This window comes from Ranitomeya variabilis, chromosome 1 (assembly GCF_051348905.1).
Source record: "Ranitomeya variabilis isolate aRanVar5 chromosome 1, aRanVar5.hap1, whole genome shotgun sequence".
In the NCBI taxonomy this organism is placed as follows: domain Eukaryota; kingdom Metazoa; phylum Chordata; class Amphibia; order Anura; family Dendrobatidae; genus Ranitomeya; species Ranitomeya variabilis.
This window is the reverse complement of record NC_135232.1, coordinates 613,891,256-613,917,006: the sequence shown is the minus strand read 5'-3', so window position 1 is coordinate 613,917,006 and position 25,751 is coordinate 613,891,256. Positions and strand designations below refer to the sequence as shown.

Below are 25,751 nucleotides of genomic sequence, written 5' to 3'. Positions count from 1 at the left end.
AAAATTACATAGAAAAATATCTTTATTCTTATAGTAAAATTAGATCAAACCAGACATTAAAATCATGTTGAAGATTAAATATTTTTTTCTCTTGTGTAAAAAAGAATAAAAGATTAAAAGTTGCGAATTTTTGATATTTTTAGCCGCTCTTGCTATTTTAACAAAATGGGTGTAATATGCACGTGGGAGGATATGCTAATAACACTAAAGACTTAAAATGTTACAATCTCTCTCCAGCAAGGGGGTGCTGTCAATTTGCATTTTCTGAGTCTGGCAACTCTGATGAGCTTATCCTCTGCAGCAGAAGTAATGCTTCTTCTTCCATTCCTGGGGTGATAATCATGAGAGCCATTTTGAGCATATCGACTGATGGTTTTCGTGACTTTACTTGAGTATACCTTAAAGTTTCTAGCATTTTCAGGCTTAATCTCCCTAACTCCAAAAATGTACTGATAGAGAATTTAGATTGTGAGGCCCAATGAGGATAGCGATGCTGATGTCTGTAAAGCACTGTGAAATATAATTGCACTGTATAAGTGACTAACATAAATAAATCGTAAAGTAATGATGGACTGTCATTCTCTTTACTTAGTTTAATGGTTCTTGTCATATTCTGGCTTACAACATTTGTGGAATAGGGTTCAGTACTGTATGGAACTGTGTACCAATCATGCCTGTGAAAAACACACCTTATGGTCACAAACACTTTCTGATCGGGAGATACCTCTACATTGGAAGCCATTCTAGGTGACTACCTGATTAAATTGCTTGAGAGAAGGTGTGTAAAGAGGTCAGAGTAAAAGAGGGGTACTTTGAGAAATTTAAGGCACAACACATATGGTTTGCTTCAGATGTGTTTCTTTACTTCTTGATTCCATATATGTTCTTTTGTGGCTTTGCTACCTTCAGACTGAATCTACAATGGACACTTTCTGACATGAACAGGTGTGTAAACTTTTGATCAGTAGTGTACTATCTATAACGCTGAATGCGTCCTTCTGTCCGAAGCCAGTATAGATTGTGCCTGCGCAGTGTGGACGGAGTCAGAAGGATGCATCCAGCATTAATAGAGGTGACAGGGAAGAGGATGGAGGAGGTGTGTGGTGCCAGAGATCGCGGTATGCGTAGACGCTGCTCCAGTGCCATGAGGACATACCGCGATCTCGGGTGAGGCAGGAGGAGTGTGGCGCCGATGTCAGCATCTGTGCAGAGTGTGATCTCCAGCGTCATTTTATTGGACAAATTTGCAGTGTGTTCAACAAAATGGCGCCTGATAGCGCGATATGCGCATGCACTGCCTTCGGCGCCATTTTATTTAAATGTTTAATGCAGACATTGTGCTGTTTATTGTTCTGTTTTTTTTCTTGTTAGTATGTATTAAAAAACAGCAGCGCAGGCAAGATGGGGGAGCAAATAATTGGATGGAATACCAGGATGAGTGGCGAATATACCAGGCTGGGGAAGCATACACCGGGACTAGCTATTGAGCCTGTTCTACACCCAGGGGATGGGAAAGGGGGGAAGCATTTTATTGGTACATTTTTGTGCTTAAAGGGAACCTGTCACCAGAAATAACGCTATTAATCTGCAGATACAGGGTTAATCTCCATGTTAACAGCCTTATTTTGCTTCATGGCACCTACACGCAACTGAATGCAGCGGGGAGAAAATTAACTTTATTCTCCTCACCAGCATTCGGCTTCAGTCCTAAGGTCGGGGGTGCCTTGGGTTTAGTCATTGGTCTGAGAATATAGAACTGCGGCTGTTACTGCGCCCCGACCCTGACTGACGGGGATTGTCAGTCAGGGTTGGGGTTGTGGTAACAGCCGCCACTCTGTTTACCCCTGACCATATGACTGAAGCCATATGGTAGTGGGGAAAATACATTTCAATTTCTCCCCGCTGCATTCAGTTGCATGCAGGCAGCATAATAACCCTGTTAACCTACAGATTAACCTCATATCTGCAGGTTAACAGCATTATTTCTGGTGACAGGTTACCTTTAATTTTGCAGTACAATACTTCACTAAAATGGTGCTGGAGTCAGCGTGTGCGCATACCGTGCTATCTGGCGCCATTTTATTGAAGACACTGTACATGCGAAGGCACAGACGTCTTTAAAAAAATTTGGTGCCGGAAATGTATCAATAAAACTGCTCGCCAGGCTCACATAGAACGCGTTCAATAGCTAGTTTATTTATATTCACTCCAGATGGGATTACAACGCAGCTATTCAGATGGGACGATAGTGAATGGAATTCATGGACTGCTCAAATCACTCCCCAAAAACAAAAAAAATATATATTTAAAAAATCATGGTAGGAAATCACAAACTTTGCAATATATGACATAATTTATTATATTATTATATTAACCTTTCCCTGGAGGAATACAAATGATACCCTCAAATTCTTCGGTAAGGTCATCCAGCCATTTCCTGCACTGATCTTGTAGTCTGTGATACTCTGCTTCCATTTTACAGATTTCGGCTTGTAAACGTTTCGTCACCTCCGTAACATGGACGTCATTTGTAGAACAATCCTTATTTGTAGATGTCTTAAGCTTGGCTGCCTTAAGAAGGAGTTGATACGAGCCGTGGATATCTTTGGCTTCGGCACCCCGAGGTTTAATATTTTCCATTTTCATTTTTACCTCTTGCTTTACTTTCACCAGTTCCTTTTCATCAAATTCTGTTTCGTTTTCTTTAATCTGTCAAGTGCAGCATGGAGACAATACAGAAGAGCAAATTAAAAGTAATTATAAAATAAAACATGAAAACTATGGGCTTTATGCCATGAAAACATTGTAAACCTGCCTAAGCCGGCAGCATTGTAAGTACTCGAATGGAATGGAAATGATTAGTAACAGAGATCATCCGCTAGATAAACAAAATGTCATTTACACTTTCTGAATGTAAATCCTCTACACTTCGGGCTGGAGGTGCGCTGGTACCGATAAACATTTCCGTTCATTTCCCACTGAAAAAAAATCAGGAAATGTCAAGTCTTTTTATATAGACTGCATTGAAATACGGCATCTTTAATATGGCCTCTGCTCTTTTCTAGTCATTGTTTTTAGATGTTCTCATCTACATCTAATGTTTAGTTAATTAAGAGGTGACCTGCTAATAGGGGGATGGCAGGTCCAATGCCTACTGCTTTTCCTCAAAGGTTGATCCCTTGTTTTCGTGACAGAAAAGCTGCCCATAAGCAAGATAAAGTCCACTATTTTGGCAAGGTTGGCCAGCAATTTTATTCTATGGGGTCCTGCTGCCTCTTCCCGAATGGGAAATTCCAAAGTAGAGAGATCAGGATGTTGACTTTCATTCTCAAGCATGCAAGCTTAGGGCAAAGTCATGAAAAAATGTTCACCAACTTAACCTTCTTAGATTAAAAGCTCTAGCTTCTTAGAGCCAAGAAAGGTGGACAGAGATAGAAAACAAGTAGGTGGGGAAGGTGTACTTAAGTGTTTAGCCACGCCTAAGGATTAAACGGTCATTGTGTGCTGACAGAGTCAATTTAAAGCGTAGGTAGCTACTGTTAATCAGTGGATTCAAGGTCCCGAGGAGCACAATGATCACTCAAATCAAAGGGTAGAAGTGCTCAAGAATCTCAGCTGATCTGGCTTCATCAGGGGGTACAAGGATAACAGTGTGAAGTTAATATACTACTGATGAAGCCAGACCAGCAGCGAAACATGTCAAGATGCTTGTGAGTTAGGTGGCTGGCACAAGAAAAGTGGTGAGTAGTGCAGACACATAAAACATAACTCTTCAAATTTCTACAATGGTTAAGAAATAGAAATCTCAAATAGACAGCAGACATCCACATTTTTGTGATTGGGTATTGCGTATATCACATTTATTTAAAATAATATCCAGTGTAAATGTGTTTTATAATAGTAGTGGATATGGCAGAAGAAGCATATAAATTGTTCATGCATCTCCTATACCTGCCACCATTCTAGGATCTGAACCCGGTCTTTAATGAACGAATGGTGTAAGAGATCAATAAAAAGTTCCCTTCCTTTTAGGGATTCGTGTGAGTCTCAGCATTTGGATCTGCACAATTGAACACTAGTGACCAGGTACTGCAAAATATCTAAATGTGCTCTGCTACATGTCTGGGTATTGGATACAATAGAAGCCCAAGGCTAAGACTAACACGGGCCAAAGACAACATATGCATGTAGTTTGCATGTTCTCCATGTGTTTCTGTGCTTTTTCTTTGGATGCGCAGGTTTCCAAAACATTCTGATAGGTGAATTTTACATTTTTTGTGTCTTTTTCTCAATTCATTCTACCTTTTCATTATGCAAGTTCATGCTCAGTATCGGAAATATCTATTTGTGGATCATGAACATTAATTTGTTAATTTTAATATAAATTAGATTAATTTCGCCAATGATTTATAGATGTTATTTTTAGCAGGCACGGTTTTAGAACGTTGCAGGTGCCAATCTGATTTTAGCGCAGTCATATTTATCACAGAGATGGTAAAGTTAAAAATAAACATATACAAAATGTAACACATAAAAAGTTAAAAAATCTTAAAACAAGTGTCCGTTCCAGAATGAGGGGTCATCACAACAGAGACCCCAATCAGAGGACAATAAAACATTCCTTATCTAAGAACTGGCCCAACATTTATGGACATAACTGTTTATCACTCATGGTAATTCTGCTTCATGCCACCTGTCTTATCCATAGTTTGTTTTTTTTTGTTTTTTCTGTGCTATGTTGTGCATAAATATGTGATTCTTCAGAATTTGTATTAGTCTATGCCTGATGAAGAGACCTGTGTAGTCTCGAAAGCTTGCAATTTGTTACCATCTTTTCAGTTAGCCATTAAAAGGTATCAACCACTGAGGACTCTCAATTCTAAACATCTTTCAATCTACTGGCTAACACGGTACCAAGAAATACCGTATTTCGCGGACTATAAGACGCACCGGACCATAAGACGCACCTCAAATTTGGGGTGAAAATTGCAGAAAAAAAGATTTTTTATAAGATGGGGGTCCGTCTTATTGTCCGAATTTACAGTATCTTACCTGTGGGCTGGTGGTGGCAGAGCAGGGTCACAGGAGGCATGGTGTCGGCAGAGGTGGGGTGAGGCGGTACTGCGTGCACCTGAGCAGGGTCCCTTCCTGCTTAGGTGGGCGACGCCACGGCCTGGTGTCCATGGGAGGGTGGCAGCAGTGGTTACCGGCAGAGGTGTTGAGATGAGGAGGCACAGTGAGAGGTATGGCGTTAGAGGGGTCCCTTTCCCCGGTGAGGTGATGCAGCAGCCCCGGTAATGCAGCAGAGCCGGGTGAATCCTGTTGTTACCGCGGTGGCAGAGGTGTGGAGACGAGGAGGCGCAGTGAGCGGGGTCCCTTTCCCTGGTGAGGTGATGCAGCAGCTCCGGTAATGCAGCAGAGCCGGGTGAATCCTGTTGTTACCGTGGTGGCAGAGGTGTGGAGATGAGGAGGCGCAGTGAGTGGGGTCCCTTTCCCCGGTGAGGTGATGCAGCAGCCCCGGTAATGCAGCAGGGCCGGGTGAATCCTGTTGTTATCGGTGCACGCGGCCATCTTCCTGAGGCCGCGCGTTCGCAGATGGAGCTCTGCTGCCCGGGGCTTCAGGAAAATGGCCGCCGCGATCCCCATCTGCGCACGCGCGGCATCCCGCGGCCATTTTCCTGAAGCCCCGGGCAGCAGAGCTCCATCTGCGAACGCGCGGCCTCAGGAAGATGGCCGCGCGCACCGATAACAACAGGATTCACCCGGCCCTGCGGCATTACCGGGGCTGCTGCATCACCTCACCGGGGAAAGGGACCCCGCTCACTGCGCCTCCTCATCTCCACACCTCTGCCGCCGCACCTCTGCCGCCACGGTCCACGGTAAGCCTGCATTGCGAATATAAGACGCACCCCCCATTTTCCCCCCTTTTTTTGGGGGGAAAAAGTGCGTCTTATATGCCAAAAAATACGGTATATCTTTCCCGTTCCAGAATGGACAGTGATTGTGTGCCATCCTAGGCTCCATTAAACATTAAAAGCATAGTCCAGGAAGAAAATAGTGATTACGTATCTTTAAGATAATTCATCAATATCAGATCAGTGAAGTTCAACATCTGGCAAACTCACCAGAGCACCAAACAATGTCGGTCTTGGGTACTGCAGTTTCGCTTCCATTCATGTAAATGGCACTGAGCTGTAGTGTTTTGCCTTTGTATACTATACACTTCTGCTAACCGCTGATTGGAGGGGGTGTCATAAATATTGTAGTCCTGGAAAACCACTTGAAAGGGTACAGTGAATGGACGAAAGACGTTACCAGCTCTGCCCACTCCTTTCACTTAGATGAAGTTGAAAATATCCAATATGACTGTATAACTGGAAGTTGCCTTAAAGGGGTTCTCCAAAAATGTAATAAAATTGCAGTCACATAATTCAAATAACAGCCCGTCCTAGTCATGTGTCAGAACAGGCTGCAATCAAAAGAAACTCCGCTTCAGCCCTGTCTCAACTGACAGAGGAGCTGTATTGTAAGTGCATGTACCAGTTAGTTGCTGGAGAAGGGTTGTGACAGGAGAAAAAAAAAATTCCCCTCTTTAGCTGACTGAGCACATACATTTTTTTTTCTATAGCCTAAGTCTTCCATACGCAGTCAGCAGAGAAGAATAGGAAGAAAAACGAGGTGCACATAAAAAAGAAACTATCACCCTGGAAGGGAAACACATGGGCAAAAAAAGGGGGAGTACAGATATAGTGTACAGATCATTGTTTAGGGCCAATCATAAGAAGGGATAAATAGTTCAGTATGCCTGATTCACTACTCATGTGAGCTGCATAAATGTATATCAATAAACTGCATGTGCATACAGAATGAATCTCCAAATCATGAGTCCCATAATGTTGTCAATAACAGTATGCCAGCAAATACATGTACACAAATAAATCACCGTTAATGAAACTTACTCATGATAAAGTGCAAGTGCAAGATCCCAGGGGACAGCCCCTTCAGAAAGATTTAGCAGACTCTGGAGATGTTGTACATTGTTCTACTGTTCAGAGACACCTGCACAAATATGGCCTTTACTAGATGGTAGCCCGATTCCAACGCATCGGGTATTCTAGAATATATATGTAGTTTATTTATGAAGATTTTAGAATAATACATTGAATACACAGGATTCGGCCAGCCGCGACCAATTAGCGAAGCGTGGTTCAAATCCCGCGACAATTCGTGGCCGGACTGCGCCTGTCGCTGATTGTTCACGGCCGGCCATGTAGTATTTAACAGCCCACGCAGTAAATAGCACAGCCACGTAGTATATTGCACAGCCACGTAGTATATAGCACAGCCCAGTAGTATATAGCACAGCCCACGTAGTATATAGCACAGCCCACGGAGTGTATAACAGCCCACATAGCATATAACACAGCTCACGTAGTATATAACAGCCCACGCACGCAGTATATAACACAGGCCACGTAGTGTATAACACAGGCCACATAGTGTATAACACAGGCCACGTAGTGTATAACACAGCCCACGTAGTGTATAACACAGCCCACGTACTATATAGCACAGCCCACGTAGTATATTGCACAGCCCACGTAGTATATTGCACAGCCCACGTAGTATATTGCACAGCCCACGTAGTATATTGCACAGCCCACGAAGTATATTGCACAGCCCACGCAGTACATTGCACAGCCCACGTTGTATATTGCACAGCCCACGCAGTATACAGCACAGCCCACGCAGTATACAGCACAGCCCACGTAGTATATTGCAGCCATGTAGTATATAGCACAGCCCACGTAGTATATAGCACAGCCCACGTAGTATATTGTACAGCCCACATAGTATATTGCACAGCCCACGTATTATATTGCACAGCCCACGTAGTATATTGCACAGCCCACGTATTATATTGCACAGCCCACGTAGTATATTGCACAGCCCACGTAGTATATTGCACAGCCCACGTAGTATATTGCACAGCCCACGTAGTATATTGCACAGCCCATGTAGTATATTGCACAGCCCACATAGTATATTGCACAGCCCACATAGTATATTGCACAGCCCACATAGTATATTGCACAGCCCACATAGTATATTGCACAGCCCACGCAGTATATAGCAATGTGGGCATCATATCCTTGTTAAAAAAAAAAAAAGAATTAAAATAAAAAATAGTTATATATTCACCTTCCGTTGGCCCCGGATTCAGGCGAAGCGGTTACCGACGCTCCTCGGGCGCTCCGGTCCCAAGAGTGCATTGTGGTCTCGCGAGATGATGACGTAGCGGTCTCGAGAGACCGCTACGTCATCATCTCGCGAGACCGCAATGCATGGAGCGGTCACCGGAGCGTCGCGAGGAGCGGAAAAGGCCGGTTCTGGATGCGGGGGGGGGGCGACGGACGGTGAGTATATAGGGGGGGGCGACGGACGGTGAGTATATAACGATTTTTTATTTTTTTAAATTATTTTTAACATTAGATCTTTTAACTATTGATGCCGCATAGGCAGCATCAATAGTAAAAAGTTGGTCACACAGGGTTAATAGCAGCGGTAACGGAGTGCGTTACCCGCGGCATCACGCTGTCCGTTACCGCTGCCATTAACCCTGTGTGAGCGGTGACTGGAGGGGAGTATGGAGCGGGTGCCGGGCACTGACTGCGGGGAGGAAGGAGCGGCCATTTTGCCGCCGGACTGTGCCCGTCGCTGATTGGTCGTGGCCGTTTTGCCGCGACCAATCAGCGACTTGGATTTCCTTGACACACAGAGGCCGCAACCAATGAATATCCGTGACAGACAGACAGAAAGACGGAAGTGACCCTTAGACAATTATATAGTAGATGGAACAGTCATCAGAAGAAAACCTCTACTGCGTCCTCATCATAAAACTCGGCGTCAGAAGTATGCTAAATAACATTTAAACAACCTGATATATTTTGGAGACAAGTCCTGTGGACTGATGAGGTTAAAATAGAACAATTTGGCCACAATTATCAAAGGTAATAGTGGAGAAAAAAAGGGCACAGAATTTCAGGAAAAGAAAATCTTGCCAACCATGGGGGTGAATAAATCATTAGTGATGAGCGAATATACTCGTTACTCGAGATTTCTCGAGCACGCTCGGGTGTCCTCCGAGTATTTTTTAGTGCTCGGAGATTTCGTTTTCTTCGCCGCAGCTGAATGATTTACATCTGTTAGCCAGCATAAGTACAGGTGGGGGTTGCCTGGTTGCTAGGGAATCCCGACATGTAATCAAGCTGGCTAACAGATGTAAATCATTCAACTGAGTTGAGGAAAACAATCTCCGAGCACTAAAAAATACTCGGAGGTCACCCGAGCTTGCATGGGAAATCTCGAGTAACGAGTATATACGCTCATCACTAGTAATCATGCTTTAAGGTTGTGTTGCAGAAAATGGCACGATGAACATTTCACGTGTAGAAGGAAGGAAGAATGGATTCAATGAAATTTCAACAAATTCTTGATGCAAATATAACACCCTCTGTAAAAACGCTGAAGTTCAAAAGAGGGTGGCTTCTACAAATGGGTAATGATCCTAAACACACAACAAAATCCAAAATAGACTACCTCAAAAGGCGCAAGCTGAAGAAGTTGAAAGCCTTTGTAAATTGTAAAGGCTACAAAGTGTTTACAAGCTGTGATACTTTCAAAAGGGGGTGCACTAGGTACTAACCATGCAGACTTTTGCATTGGTCCAATTTTTTTTGGAATTTTGAAAATGTAAAAGATGAAAAAAATATATATATTTTTGCCTAATATATCAAGAAAATGTGTACTTCAGCTCAAAATACTATTACAGTAACAAATAACTTTATACCATAGCCACTTGGCTCTTAGAATCAAAATATTGGTGTATTTATATTTTCCTGTAGGTCTCTCGAGTATTCATGAGGTCCAGTTAGCCCAAGAGTCAATTAGCAGTATATTTTCTTTTTATTATTATTGTTATTTTTGTGTGCTTTTTAATATGTCTTAATAAATGTCTTTTTTTAATTCATGGATCTCTTAATTTTTTCTGGAACCATTCACTTCATATGGGACAAACCTGGTAACAGGTTCTCTTTAAAGGGATTGTATCAAGTTTAGAAGTTATCCCACATCCTTGAGATAGGGCAATAACGTCCTGATAGCTGGGGATCTAACTGTTGGGACAACTGCCAATCTTCAAAAGGGGCTCTGGAGAGCTAAGTTGGAATATAACTGAGGCCTGCTCCATTCACTCTTAAAAAGAGTACCAAAGCCCAGTTTAGCACAGCACTCAGCCGTTTTTACAAGTCCCATGGAGAATAAATTTAGCAAAGGTGGACATGTGCAACCTCTGTGCACTGCTCTCTCTTAAGAGCCCCGTTCTTAGCAGTGATGTGGATCCCAGCAATTCAAAAGTTATCCACCATCATATGGATAGGGGAGAACTTCTAAACCTGGTACAACCTCTATAAATACAGTGCTGGAGACCTGGACCCAAAATTTGACCAAGGACAACATCTGTCTGGAATTTGTGAGCTCTGCCCACACTCATACTAATAAGGAATTCAGATTGTGAGCCTGAATGGCGACAGCATGTGATGAACACGTCTTGCGGCAGCTCTGAACTTTGGCAGATAGATGAGGGACCTTTACCAGAGACCCCATCTATTGTGTCAAACATTCTTAACGAGAAAATGTGAATGGGTTTTCTAAACTTGAAAATGTACTTCAAGTGCTACCTTAAAATTCACAATAGTACCTTCAGTTTTATGGTTTATTGATCGTGATGATGTGATTAGAAGATTAGAAAGATTTCACAATAACAGTCACAAAAGGCCTTTAGGACGCCAGCCAAAAATGTCACAATGAATTTATCATATTGAATATATTAAGAAGGTAAATCTCGGAAGGTATTGTCATCCTGCAACCCAAGCCAGGTTTTAGTTGGATAAATCCTGTGCATGTTGGAGAAGATGTAGAAAAAGACTCAGAATGAACAGAGATCCAATCTATCCGGGAAGAAATTTTACTTATAGCATTCTAAGTTGTAGAAAAAAAAATAACATTCTATACCAGAATTGCCATTATCATCATTATAAAATTCCAACAGTAAATTCAATTTTCATCCATTATCACAGTAACACCACGATACATACTGGACAATTATTTTTCCTACCATACATTTGTTATTGTTCTTTCGATATAGCCGAAAGTGGTATGTAGTTAAAATATAACTTTTAATATACCATAATCACTTAAAATAACATATAGATATATAGAATTAAAAAACGTAGTTACTTACCGATAACGGTGTTTCTCAGGGCCCATAACAGCACCATGGAGAGAGGGGATCCGCCCTTCAGGGACAGGAAACCTACAGCTAAAAAGGTGGTACCTCTCCTTCGCATCAGTTGGTTTACAGAGCACCGGAGGACCTCCAGGTTAGTGATAACAGAAATATATATATACATTATAATATTGCTTATCAGAAAAGAAACACCGTGTCTATACAAAAACACGCTACGAACAGTAAAATGTGCTCACCACACACGCGATGGGTGGGAATAAGCGGGTGCGGTCATGGGCTCCGAGAAAGTAACTACATTTTTCTCTATCCCCCATGACAGCACCACGGAGAGAATTAAAGAGATTGGTAGCTTAGGGAGGGACCACAACCTGAAGAACCATTCTTCCGAAGGTTAAGTCAGACGCGGGTTAGGTCTAGTCGATAGTGTTTAAAAAAGGCTGAAGCTGATGACCAGGTGGCCGCCTTACAGATTTGTTCTATCGATACCTCGGACCTCTCTGCCCATGAGGTCGCCATGGCCCTTGTGGAATGAGCTTTTAACCACTCTGGAACGACGTTCCCGCTCGATGAATAGGCCAAGGCTATCACATCTCATCCATCTTGCCAGGGTACTCTTGGACGCTTTGAGTCCCTTTCTCGGCCCATGGAAACAAACAAAGAGAGATTCTTCCTTCCTATACCTCTGGGTGGACTCCAGGTACTGAACCAGACATCTTTTAGCATCTAGGGTGTGAAATTTTTTCTATTCCTAGGGTTTGAGCAAAAGCAAGGAAGGAAGGACTACCTCTTGGGACCTATGGAATTGGGATGCTACCTTTGGTAAGTAGGCCGGGTCAGGCTTTAGGATAACTATCATCTAAAATTTTTGTAAAAGGAGGTCCCGCAGATAGGGCCTGAATATCGCTTACTCTGCGGGCCGAAGTTAGAGCTACCAGGAGAACGTTTTTTTAAGGATAAGACCTTGAGAGGGGATGAATCTATAGGCTCGAATTGGGGACCTGTTAGAGCGGATAGGACCAGATTTAGATCCCAAGATGGTAGCTTTTGACTAATGGTCTAGATCTTGCTGCAGCTTTAATGAACCGTGCTACCCATGGGTTACCTGCAACATCCTGATTATATAGTGCCCCTAAAGCCGCCACCTGTACCTTTAAAGTACTGAGGCCAGGCCTTGTTCTAGACTCTTCTGTAAGAATTCAAGGATTTCCGTAATTCGGACCCCATCCTGAACTCTTACTCTAGAGGTGGACAGGAATTTTTTCCAGGTTTTACCGTAAGCCTTTGTAGGAACTTTTTTCCTACTTTTTAATAGTGTAGAAACTAGGTTCTCTGAAAACCCCCTTTCTCTCAGCAATGCCCCTTCAAATTCCATACTGTTAAATGAAGGTTCGCTGCTTGAGGATGTAACACCGGTCCTTGAGATAGAAGGTCAGGAAGATCCGGTAGGATCCAAAGGTCGGTGATATACAGCATCCTCAGCCAAATGAATCAAATTCTTCTTGGCCAGAAAGGGGCTATTAGTATCATTCTTGTTTTGTCTTCCCTGACTTTCCATGTGACTGCTGGAATAAGGATGATCGGGGAAAGGCATATGTCAGGCTCTGAGTCCATGGAAGCATAAAGACATCCAGGGCCCGAGGATTCCCCCTGGGGTCCAGAGAGCAAAATGCCTCTACTTTTTTCTTGTTGAAATTGGCAAATAAATCTATTTCCGGGGTTCCCCACATCTTCGCAATCTGTTTGAAAATGGACTGATTTAAAACCCACTCGCCCTGCCTTAGTTGAGTGCGGCTCAGAAAGTCTGCCTTTTGATTTTCTGCCCCCCGAATGTGTAGTGCAGAAAGGGATAGAAGATTTTTCTCTGCGAAGCTGAGGATCCTGGAGGAAGTGTCCATTAGAGCTCGGGACCTGGTTCCCCCTTGATGGTTTATATAAACCACCATTACTTAATTGACCGAGAATATGTGGACATGATGACCCCGTAGAAAATTTGAAAGAGCGTGACTCACAGCCCAGAGTTCTTTTTGGTTTGAGGGAGCCTCTAGTTCCTGACTCCCCCATTCCCCTGAGTAACCTGGTTGTCCATGTGAGCTCCCCATCCCGTGGGACTTGCATCAGTGGTAATTTTGTGGGACAATCTTGTCACCCAGGGAATCCCCCTGGATAGGTTGTTGGTATCATTCCACCAAACTAGGGAATGAATAGTAGAAGAATTTCGAGTTATGTGACCCTCTAAGTGACCCCTTAATACTGACTGGTTCCTTAATATATCCCACTGGAGATCCCTAATGTGCAATTGCGCCCACTAGACTGCCGATAAACAGGTGGAAAGCGAGCCTAGTAGTGACATCGCCTTCCTCAGTGTCATCGAGGGGTTCCGTAAAGCCTTTGCCACTATGCGCATGATTTTTTCTTTTTTGTGAATTGGAAGGCGACACACTTGTTTTTGAGAGTCCAACGTTAGCCCTAGGAATTCTTGGATTCTGCTGAGCTCTAACCTTGACTTCTTTATGTTTAGGAGCCAGTCTAGGTCCACTAGGGTGCTCATTACTCTGTCCCTCTGCAGCTTTGGGTCGAGTCTCTTACTATCAGAAAATCGTCCAAGTACGGGATTATTAAAATATCTTGCTCCCTCAAATGAGCCATCATTTCCGCTACTAATTTTGCGAATACGTGGGGGGCTATAGATATTCTGAAAGGAAGGGCTTTGTACTTCATTTCTCTTATTTCCCCTTTTATAGAAACTGCTAGTCTGAGGAATTTCCGGGATTCTTTGTGGTTAGGGACGAGATAGCATGCGTCGCTGAGATCCTAGACGGTTATAAACCAGTTAGGGAACAGTATTTTGCTGGTGGATTTTATTGATTCCATCTTGAATTTTTGATTCCTGACATATCCATTCAATTTCCGCAAGTTTATTATTGTCCGATAGGTGACGTCTGGTTTGGACACTAGAAATAGTGGGAGTAGAACCCCTTCCCCATTTCTTGAGGGGGAACCTCCTGAAGGACTGATGTTTCTACAAGGTTCATGACTTTGCCCTCTAAGACTTTTTGTTCCTGTACTGAAGATCTTAGGTGGGGTCACCACGTAGTTTTGAAGGGGGGGGGGGGGAGAGAAAAAAAGTCTATCCTCAAGCCTGTCTTGATTAGATTTAAGATCCAAAGGCTATTCGAGATTCTTTACCCGGCCGGAAGGAAAAAGGTTCATCTTCCCCCCACCCTGTGAAGATTGTCACTTCGAGGGTTTTTTGTCTCGGGAAGAGCTCCCAAAGAGAAAACCTCTATACTGTCGTCTTCCCTCATCCCATCTGTTTTGCTCTCTCTGAGGTTGTTTACGAAAAAAAATTACTGCTCCGAAAGGACCGTTTAAATGACGCAGGCCCCAGGTTCGGGAATCCCCTTTTCTTGTCCCCTGCCTTTTGGAGGATATCATCTAAAGTCTCTTCGAACAAGAATTGGCCCTCACATGGGATCGAGCTTAACTTGAGTTTTGTTTGTAAATCCCCTGGCCAGCATTTAAGCCCTAGAGCTCTCCTAACTGCATTTGAGAGGGCTGCAGATTTACATGTTAAGGGGACAGAGTCGGCCGATGAGTCTGCCAAAAAAAACACTGCACCATTTATGTGGATGGAATCTAAGATCTTATTTTTGGGTGTCCCCTCCCTCAGCTGTTTCTCCAGCTGATCCACCCATATCATTAGGGATCTGGAAGTGCATGTTGCCGCTACCGCTGGCCTAAGGCTTCCCCCTGCTGATTCCCAGGCCCCCTTAAAGAAGGTGTCAGCTTTTTTGTCCAAGGGGTCCTTAAGTGTACCTATGTCCTCAAAGGGGAGGGCAAATTTCTTAGAGGCTTTGGCTACAGCAACACCAAGCCTAGGGGCTTTGTCCCAAGATATGGATGCTTCCTCTTCAAAGGGGTATTTCCTTTTAAGGGAAGGCACCAAAGAGTTCTTCCTGTACGGTCTCCTCCATTCTTTTTTAATTAAGGCCTAGATATTTTGATTTTGTGGAAACACCTTACGTTTCTTTTGGCCTAACCCTCCAAACATTATGTCCCGAACTGTTTTATCAGGACGAGGGTCCACCACACCCATGGTAGATGTCACAGCTTTTACCAGTGTATCTACCTCGTCTAGGGGAAAATAATGATGCCCCTCACCCCCCCCCTTTCCTCTCCCGAGGATGAGTTTGATATATCTGAGTCAATGCCTCCGGAGGTAGAGGGATCAGATTAGGAGTATACTATAGTATCCCTCTTTTTTACTTTGTCCTCCTTTGGACCTCTGATCTGATTGCAGATCTGAGTTCAGAGGCAAAATCCGGGGTTTCCTCACAGAGCACTTGTTGTATGCAAGAGTTTCAGATCTTCTTGTTCCAGGATTCCGGTAAGGCTCTGTTACAGGTGGGACAACCTCTGTTTTTCAATTTCCCTGGTCGCTTCTTTCTCTAATAGGGGCAAGAGAAGGGACCTCCATTACAATGGCGAACTTTCTAGACGGTCACTCACCAGTCAGATGTGGTCGCAGGTACCGGTTCTGGAGGAGGGATAGGATCTTGTAGGGGATGATCCAAAGACGGCGACTTGTTCATCACCGCGGATCTGCTACGCTGCGTGGAGTGGCTGGTGGACCGGCTTCTTCGCTTGTCTCGATCCTTCGGCCCATTTGACTGCTGCTTGTGGCGGGGCTGCTGCTGCTGCCTAGGCTGCTGCTGCTCCTGATCGCGGTCCTGCATTTTACAAGGGACTGCATTCAGCCAGGAGCATTTCCTCTGTAGCAGTTTTAAATCTCCTGTGCGTGTGACATCAATCCCTCCTCCTCCCTGCACTGCGTTACCTGGGGAGCGTCTCAGCTGCGCATACGCCGGTCCGGGCACCCGGAAGGAGTATTCTATTTCCGGAGCGGCGCCATCTTGCTCCACCTGTATTCTTCCTCCTCAGGGCACCGCTATCCGCCTGTGCACCTGACCGGACCCGGCAGCCCCTGCTCACCCTCAACCTCGGTCACAGCGGTGGCGGCTTCGGTTACCGCACCAGCCGTGGCAGAGGCCTCCCCACTGCCAGTATTCGGACTGGCCGGCCCCGGATCTTCTGTCTTCTATTCAGGTACCGCCAACTGAAGGTTTACCCGTCAGGGACAGGAAACCAACTGATGCGAGGGAGAGGAACCGCCCTTTTATCTGTAGGTTTCCTGTCCCTGAAGGGCGGATTCCCTCTCTCGGCGGTGCTGACATGGGGGATAGAGAAATAATGTCCTTCAGGACGTAAAGTGCAAAGATAAAATAGTACCTATATAGCGATACCACAGAGGACTAGGGTTTAACGTCTCATATTTTACCCAAGGCAAACAAAACCTACTGTGGCAATTCCCTATAGGAGAAATAAAGATGTGGAGGGGAGCTCGTTATTATATAGGGAGAACCATAGGGTAGCCAACAATCAACCATAAAAAAATACCAAAGTTGGAATAGTCTCACTAATATGTGAAGTAAGGAATCAGCGCCTGAAGCCCGTCACAGTCGAGTAGTGGTCCTGTTGGAACAACACTATTTCCGGGACTACTAAACATCTGAGGTGCGCAGCTTCCATGTTTGTTTTCTTTACGATGGATGAGTTACAGTTTTCAATGACACCATCTATATATATGAGGCACCGTGATTACTCGCTAATCCCGCCCCCTGAACAGTAGCTCCGCCCCCACCACATCACCACACATAATCCCGCCCTCCCACATTACCACACATAATCCCGCCCCCCCACCACATTACCACACACAATCCCGTCCCCCCCCACATTACCACACACAATCCCGCCCCCCCACATTACCACACACAATCCCGCCCCCCACCACATTACCACACACAATCCCGCCCCCCCACCACATTACCACACACAATCCCGCCACCACATTACCACACACAATCCCGCCCCCCACCACATTACCACACACAATCCCGCCCCCCACCACATTACCACACATAATCCCGCCCCCCACCACATTACCACACACAATCCCGCCCCCCCACCACATTACCACACACAATCCCGCCCCCCCACCACATTACCACACACAATCCCGCCCCCCCACCACATTACCACACATAATACATTACCACACACAATCCCGCCCCCCACATTACCACACACAATCCCGCCCCCCACATTACCACACACAATCCCGCCCCCCACCACATTACCACACACAATCCCGCCCCCCCACCACATTACCACATACAATCCCACCCCCCCACATTACCACACACAATCCCGCCCCCACCACATTACCACACACAATCCCGCCCCCCACATTACCACACATAATCCCGCCCCCCACCACATTACCACACATAATCCCACCCCCCCACCACATTACCACACACAATCCTGCCCCCCACCACATTACCACACACAATGCCGCCCCCCAGCTCATAATCACACATAATACCGCCCCCCACCACATTACCACAGATATTCCCACCCCCACCGCATTACCACACACAATCCGCACCACATCACCACACACAATCCCGCCCCCACCCCATTACCACACAATACTGCCACTCCACCACAAAACCACAGATAATCCCGCCCCCCACCACATTACCACACATAATCCCGCCCCCCACCACATTACCACACATAGTCACGCCCCCCACCACATTACCACACATAATCCCACCCCCACCACATTACCACACATAATCCCGCCCCCCACATCACCACACATAATCCCGCCCCCCACATCACCACACATAATCCCGCCCCCACATTACCACAGATAATCCCGCCCCCCACCACATTACCACACAATCTCGCCCCCCACCACATTACCACGGATAATCCCGCCCCACCATATTACCACAGATAATCCCGCCCCCCACCACATTACCACACATAATCCGGCCCCCCACCCCATTACCACACATAATAATGCCCCCCACCACATCACATAATCCCGCCCTCCACCCCGTTACCACACATAATTATGCCCCCCCACCACACATAATCCCGCCCCCCATATCACCACACATAATCCCGCCCCCACCACATTACCAGACAAAATCCCGCCCCCCACCACATCACCACACATAAACCCGCCCCAACACATCACCACACAATCTTGAACCCCCAACACATCACCACACATAATCCCGCCCCCCCACCCCATTAACACATATAATCCCGCCCCCCACATCACCACACATAATCCCGCCCCCCACCACATCAACACACAATAACGTCCCCCCACCACATCACCACACATAATCCCGCCCCCCACCACATCAACACACAATAATGTCCCCCCACCACATCACCACACATAATCCTGCCTCCCACCACATCACCACACATAATCCCACCCCCCACATTACTGCACATAATCCCGCCCTCCCACATTACCACACATAATACTGCCCCTCACATTACCACACATAATCCCACCCCCCACATTACCACACATAATCCCGCCCCCACCACATATAATCCTGCCCCCTACATCACCCCACCCCCACATCATCACACATAATCCCGCCCCCCCACCACATTACCACACATAATCCCGCTCCCCACATTACCACAAATCCCTCCCCCCACATAATCCCGCCCCCCACATTACCACAGATAATCCCGCCCCCCACCACATTACCACACATAATCCCACCCCCACCACAGATAATCCTGCCCCCCACCACATTACCACACATAATCCCACCCCCACCACATTACCACACATAATCCCGCCCCCCACATTACCACACATAATCCCGCCCCTCATATTACCACACATAATCCCACCCCCCACATTACCACACATAATCTCGCCTCCCACCACATCACCACATATAATCCCACCCCCCACATTACCGCACATAATCCCGCCCCCACCACATTACCGCACATAATCCCGCCCCCACATTACAACACATAATCCCTCCCCCCACCACATTACCACACAGAAACCCGCCCTCCCACATTACCACACATAATCCCGCCCCCCCACCAGATCACCACACATAATCCTGCCCCCCACCACATTACCACACATAATACCGCCCCTCACATTACCACACATAATCCCACCCCCCACATTACCACATAATCCCGCCCCCCACCACATCACCACACATAATCCCGCCCCCTACATCACCCCACCCCCCACCACATCATCACACATAATCCCGCCCCCCACCACATTATCACACATAATCCCGCTTCCTCACCACATTACCACACATAATCCCGCCCCCCACATTACCACAAATCCCTCCCCCCACATAATCCCGCCCCCCCACCACATTACCACACATAATCCCACCCCCCACCACAGATAATCCTGCCCCCCACCACATTACCACACATAATCCCACCCCCCACCTCATTACCACACATAATCCCGCCCCCCTACCACATTACTACACATAATCCCGCCCCCCTACCACATCACCACACATAATCCCGCCCCCACCACATTACCACAGATAATACCACCCCCCCACCACACGAGGTTCCGTCCCCTCACATTACCACACGAGGCTCCGTCCCCTCACATTACCACACGAGGCTCCGTCCCCACATGTCCACACGACGCTCCGTCCCCCCACATCACCACACGAGGCTCCGTCCCCACACATTACCACACGAGGCTCCATCCCCACACATTACCACACGAGGCTCCGTCCCCACACATTACCACACGAGGCTGCGTCCCCACACATTACCACACGAGGCTGCGTCCCCACACATTACCACACGAGGCTCTGTCCCCATACATTACCATACGAGGCTCCGTCCCCACACATTACCATACGAGGCTCCATCCCCACACATTACCATACGAGGCTCCATCCCCACACATTACCACACGAGGCTCCGTCCCCACACATTACCACACGAGGCTCCGTCCCCACACATTACCACACGAGGCTCCGTCCCCACACATTACCACACGAGGCTGCGTCCCCACACATTACCACACAAGGCTCTGTCCCCATACATTGCCACACGAGGCTCCGTCCCCACACATTACCACATGAGGCTGCGTCCCCACACATTACCACACAAGGCTCTGTCCCCATACATTACCATACGAGGCTCCATCCCCACACATTACCATACGAGGCTCCATCCCCACACATTACCACACGAGGCTCCGTCCCCACACATTACAACACGAGGCTCCGTTCCCCCACATTACCACATGCAGCACTTCCTTTCTATGTAATTCAACCACTTCAGCCAAGGTAAACGTACATTTAATTGCATCCGCATTCTCGAAAACAAAATGAGCCAAGAAGAGTCACCAGGTCCATCTCCCAGGCTGCAGGAAAATCCGGACAACAATGCAGTAGCTGATCGACAACAACAATATCGACTAAATTGTAGCATTGTTGTCATTATTTACTTAAGTTTAATCACCAGCAGCGTTAATTAGATAGCAATGAGCGTGCCAAGCGTTAGCTGGCTGGAAACAGCTAGTTCTATCATAAAATAACAGAAAAACTGGACAAAAATTCCAAGTGGTGAAAGGAATAATAATAAAAAAGGAAAAAAAAAGGCAATACCGACACGGGTTCTTTTTACAGTGTTCATTGTGAAGTAAAAATAAGGTGGCAACATAATTTCCCAGAGCAGTGCAATTACATGGTATCATACTGGTACATTATTTTTTATTTGAGAAGTAAAAATAAATTGCAAATTTGTGCAAAAAAAAAAAAACAAACAAAAAAATCCTTGGTTTGTGTCGCTTTTTTTGATAAGTGTACTATGTGGTGAGCTGTACTTTTTATTGCTACCGGTTATGGAGTAGAAAAAACATAAAAACTGAGCTTCACTTGAGTTGGTACACATTCAGCTCATAAGCGAATGTTCGGCTACTCGGTTATGGAGTAGGTGAATAAAAATCTAAAAAGCACTGCACAACTGTAAGCCTTATCATCAATGTAGAAATAATCACATTAGCCAAGTGAACTTCTACAGGAAAACAAAAGGATTTCTCTGTGTGCTTCCTCAATATCAAAAAGGAAAAGCTATTTTCCCTTAAGCAGACTGGACGTCTCCAGCCCACACCAGGAACATCACAATCCACAGATACAATGTGAACCCTTGCTGTTCCAAACATACCCGCAACCTCGAATGACAGTAAAACCTGGTTGTTCTACCTTGTGTATGGGTGTGTGCACTAGTGTGATACAGGTGAGGAGTGGCAGCAAGAAGTGTGGTGTGGATATGTGAAGGCGGCCTTCAGGTGCCATTGTGAGCCATTCACACCTCTTGAAAAAACTGAGGTGCTGTTGGGTGCTGGAACAGGTGAGTAAAATAATCGCTCCACTCAAATGCCGATGTGAGAGGCTGACAGCAGTACTAAGTGGTTAAACAACAGAGACTGGAACTAGCCATTACAAGTTGGTGCTGGCTGTATTAACACAGCCGACACCTGCTGCAACTGAATCGAGAATGGTTTAAAAGCAGCTTTTTACTTTAGCAAGGTGTTGAAAAAAATCATTAAAACCTTTAATATCTGGAAATCCAAGCTAAAAACTGGAAAAAAAACCCACAACAACTATCCTTCAATAGAAACACAAGTAAAAATGTATCAGCTGGATTCCAAACATTTGCTATATGAGCTCATACCTGTTCTTGTAATGACTTCCAGAGTGCGGCGCGCTTGTGGAGCTGATCTTGTGTGTCACGTAAACGCTTGCCTAACACTTTTAGATCGGTGGGTATATATGGTTGTACAGCACTACTTGTGACAAATGTGCACACGGTGCTTGGAGTACAGATGCCATGTCCATCTTCACTTGTGGACTCCAAGACAGTGTCCTAGTTAGTGATAAAAATAATAATGTCACTGACATTTGTGGTACATTAACATAAAAATAATACAAATATGTGCCTAATCATTTTATTTTGACAGTTTTTTCTCATTTTCGAATTTTTATGATTTTTGTGTTTTTTAGGTTTACTAAAATATCTCAGACGTACAGGTTTCTAAATAAGTAGTGATTTAGTGTGCAAGAACGCTGAGGAAGTGGTATTAGCGGCTGTTTCATAGGCCACGACCTTTCAGCTGAGTCCCACCTCTCAGCCGTTCATACACATTGTGTGTCCTAGTGCAGAAAGCAGAAGGGGGGAGGCTCCTGCTGCAGGTAGCTGCATTACAGCTTGACACAGGATTGTCTACTACAGATAGTTCAAGTTGACCCGGTACACTGCTTTGGCAGTAATCTGTGGCCATTGGATCAGAGCCCTGCTGCCCTCTACAGCTCTGCTTTTGATTACCTGGCCAGGCCAAATAAAAAAGCTGTGGATGATGGCAGGTAGGAGGCGGTTCTAGTTGCTCCTATGCAGTGGCCACAGATTACGTATGCGGCTGCTGGCCGTGTTCCTGGGAATTTATTTCAGTTTTATAGTTTTAAATTATTTAGAAAGCCATGTATCATTTCCTCTACACTTCACAAACACTTGCTACTTTGTGTTGGTATATCACATAAAAAACCAATAAAGTACATTTACGTTTGTGGATGTAACAGGAAAAAAAATAAAGAATAGTTCACGGGGCATGAATACTTTTTCAAGGCACTGTATGTAAGGTCTGCTTGTGGTTCACAAAAAAAAAGGGGGGGGGGGGGGGTTCCCTAAAATTTGACTTTAAGTAAATGTCATCCCCATCTTGAAAGCAACAAGGAGTAGTTGTGTCATGCTCAGACACATAAAAAAAAAGATGAACTGATAACGGAAAGTAAAATTTCACAAAATAAAAAATGCCAATTGTCTACAGTATTATAAAGTGACCAAAAAGTTTCTTATATGATACAAAACATCCACAAGTGTGAAGTCCTAGAGATCTACTATACTGAACATCTCGGAGTGCAGCTCCATGTGCTATATAGGTAAAGCTGTTAAAGGGGTACTCCCATCTCCAAGATCCTATCCCCATATGTAGCAGGTGTAATAATAATACTAGCAAATACCAAATTACTAATGTAGTATAGTTTATCTGATTCACCATGTCTCTTTCCTCATGTACAGGCATTGGAGAACCTTAGGTATCCACGGTTACAACCACTGATATAGTGACATTTAGTTAGATATCCATGGTTACGACCACTAGCAGCTATCTAAGGTCCTGCAATGCCTGCACATGAGGAAAGAGGCACAGCTAATCAGAAAAAATATACTACATTAGTAATTGGAGGTATTTATTATTATTATTCCTACTGCTGCTATTACACCTACTATGTATTGTGATAGGATCTTGGAAATGGTTATACCCCTTTAACCCTCAGCCTGTTTTCACCTTCATGACCAGGCAAAGTTTTTCCATTTTGACCACTGTCACTTTATGAGGTTATAACTCTAGAACACCTCACTGGATGCCACTGATTCTGAGACTTTTTTTGTGCCATGTTGTACATCATGACAGTAGCAAATTTAGGTAGATATAATTTGCGTTTTTTCACTAAAATATCGAAAATTTAGCAGCAATAGTCATACCGCACAAAATAATAAATAAAAAAACATTTACCCCATATTTATTTTTGAAATTTTTTTTCTGTTAAGTTTTTAGCCCTTCTAACTAACTATTATAAAAAATTATAATTTTTAATTATTCCAACAACATTTACAAATACTATTTTTTTAACCCCTTTCTGACATATGACGTACTATCCCGTCAGGGTGGGGTGGGCCCGTATGACCACCGACGGGATAGTACGTCATAGGCGATCGGCCGCGCTCTCAGGGGGAACGCGGCTGGGTGTCAGCTGACTATCGCAGCTGACATCCGGCACTGTGTGCCAGGAGCGGTCATGGACCGCCCCCTGCTCAGAGCAAGCGCTGGTAAGCCTGCAGCCCTGCATGTCAGATCGCTGATCTGACACAGTGCTCTTCTTCATCAGGGTTACCGCAATCCCTCACCCCAGCCTCTTCGAAACGCGTTGGTTAGACCTCCTTTTCCCCCTTTTTTGGAGCGCTACGGCTATCCGTACTGTTAGTGACGTCACTAGTAGGCGGGGCCTACCAGCCATCTTTCTTTCTCTTTTTTTCCATTCCTCTGGGTATCCAGGAAGCGCTACCGGCCGGAGCGCTCCTAGTCCCACAGCGTGCCCCTCCATCTGGCACAGCCTGTGCCATAATCACGGACAATTCCCCTTATCTACAGATGAGCATGATATAGGGCTTCATCGCACACTGCGGATACGACCGGAAACCCCAGGACCTGTAGCCTACAACTAGCATGCCACAAGCACTTTATTTACATAGGTAAGCTGATCAGCCTCAGTTGTCTTTTTGGGTGACACTATTGTAGGGTTTGATGTGGGCAAGTGGGTGTACCACTACGGCTGTTATTCTCTGGGGGAGTAGTGGTGTTGTTCTGCTTTGAGCACTTTATTTGTGGACCGTTCCGGTATTGCTGGTTCTTTCCTCGTCCTCTCCTTTAGCACGGTTTCTATCCTATTTTTCTGTTTTAGTATACATGCAGGTGGGCACTACCCAGTTTGATTCTTGCAGCTAAGGAGTTTTGTATTTGTTTGGGTGAGCGCCGGTGTTGACTTTGATTTTTATATAAAATAGTTTTTATCGTATAAAAGCGCCAAAACATAAAAAATGATATAAATGAGGTATCGCTGTAATCGTACTGACCCGAAGAATAAAACTGCTTTATCAATTTCACGAAACGCGGAATGGTATAAACGCCCCCCCCCCAAAAGAAATTCTTGAATAGCTGGTTTTTGGTCATTCTGTCTTACAAAAATCGGAATAAAAAGCGATCAAAAAATGTCACATGCCCAAAAATTGTACCAATAAAAAGTCAAATCATGCCGCAAAAAACAAGACCTCACATGACTCTGTGGACGAAAGGATGGAAAAATTATAGCTCTCAAAATGTTGAGACGCAAAAACTATTTTTTGCAGTAAAAAGCGTCTTTTAGTGTGTGACGGCTGCCAATCATAAAAATCCGCTAAAAAACCCGCTATAAAAGTAAATCAAACCCCCCTTCATCACCTCCTTAGTTAGGGAAAAATTATAAAATTTAAAAAAATGTATATATTTTCATTTTCCCATTAGGGTTAGGGCTAGGGTTGGGGCTAGGGTTAGGGCTAGGGTTGGGGCTAGGGTTGAGGCTAGGGTTAAGGTTGGGGCTAAAGTTAGGGTTAAATTTAGGGTTAGGGTTGGGAATAAAGTTAGGGTTAGGGTTAAAGCTAGGGTTTGGATTACATTTACGGTTGGGATTAGTTTTAGGGGTGTGTTGGATTTAGGGGTGTGGTTAGGGTTGGGATTAAGGTTAGGGGGGGTGTTGGAGTTAGGGGTGTGGTTGGGGTTAGGGGTGTGGTTGGGATTAGGGTTAGGGGCATGTTCAGAGTTGGGATTAGGGTTAGGGGTGTGTTTGGGTTAGGGTTTCAGTTAGAATTGGAAGTTTCCACTGTTTAAGCACAT

At 45.1% G+C, this 25,751-nt stretch overlaps 1 protein-coding gene across 2 annotated transcripts in view; it reads right to left on the bottom strand.

Annotated features, from left to right (window-relative positions):
- Positions 1 to 1,989: 1,989 nt before the first annotated feature.
- The window catches only part of TEDC1 (tubulin epsilon and delta complex 1), a 97,470-nt gene continuing 73,708 nt past the window's right edge, over positions 1,990 to 25,751 (bottom strand). The window contains exons 7-8 of one of the 2 annotated variants that reach the window (XM_077293140.1): positions 21,941 to 22,132; positions 1,999 to 2,709 (exon numbers count right to left, since the gene is read on the bottom strand). In XM_077293140.1, coding sequence (XP_077149255.1) covers positions 2,371 to 2,709; positions 21,941 to 22,132 — 531 coding nt within the window. In that variant the 3' untranslated portion in view covers positions 1,999 to 2,370. Of the gene's footprint in view, positions 2,710 to 21,940; positions 22,133 to 25,751 lie in introns of both variants that reach the window. The other variant, XM_077293149.1, reaches the window with a different exon arrangement.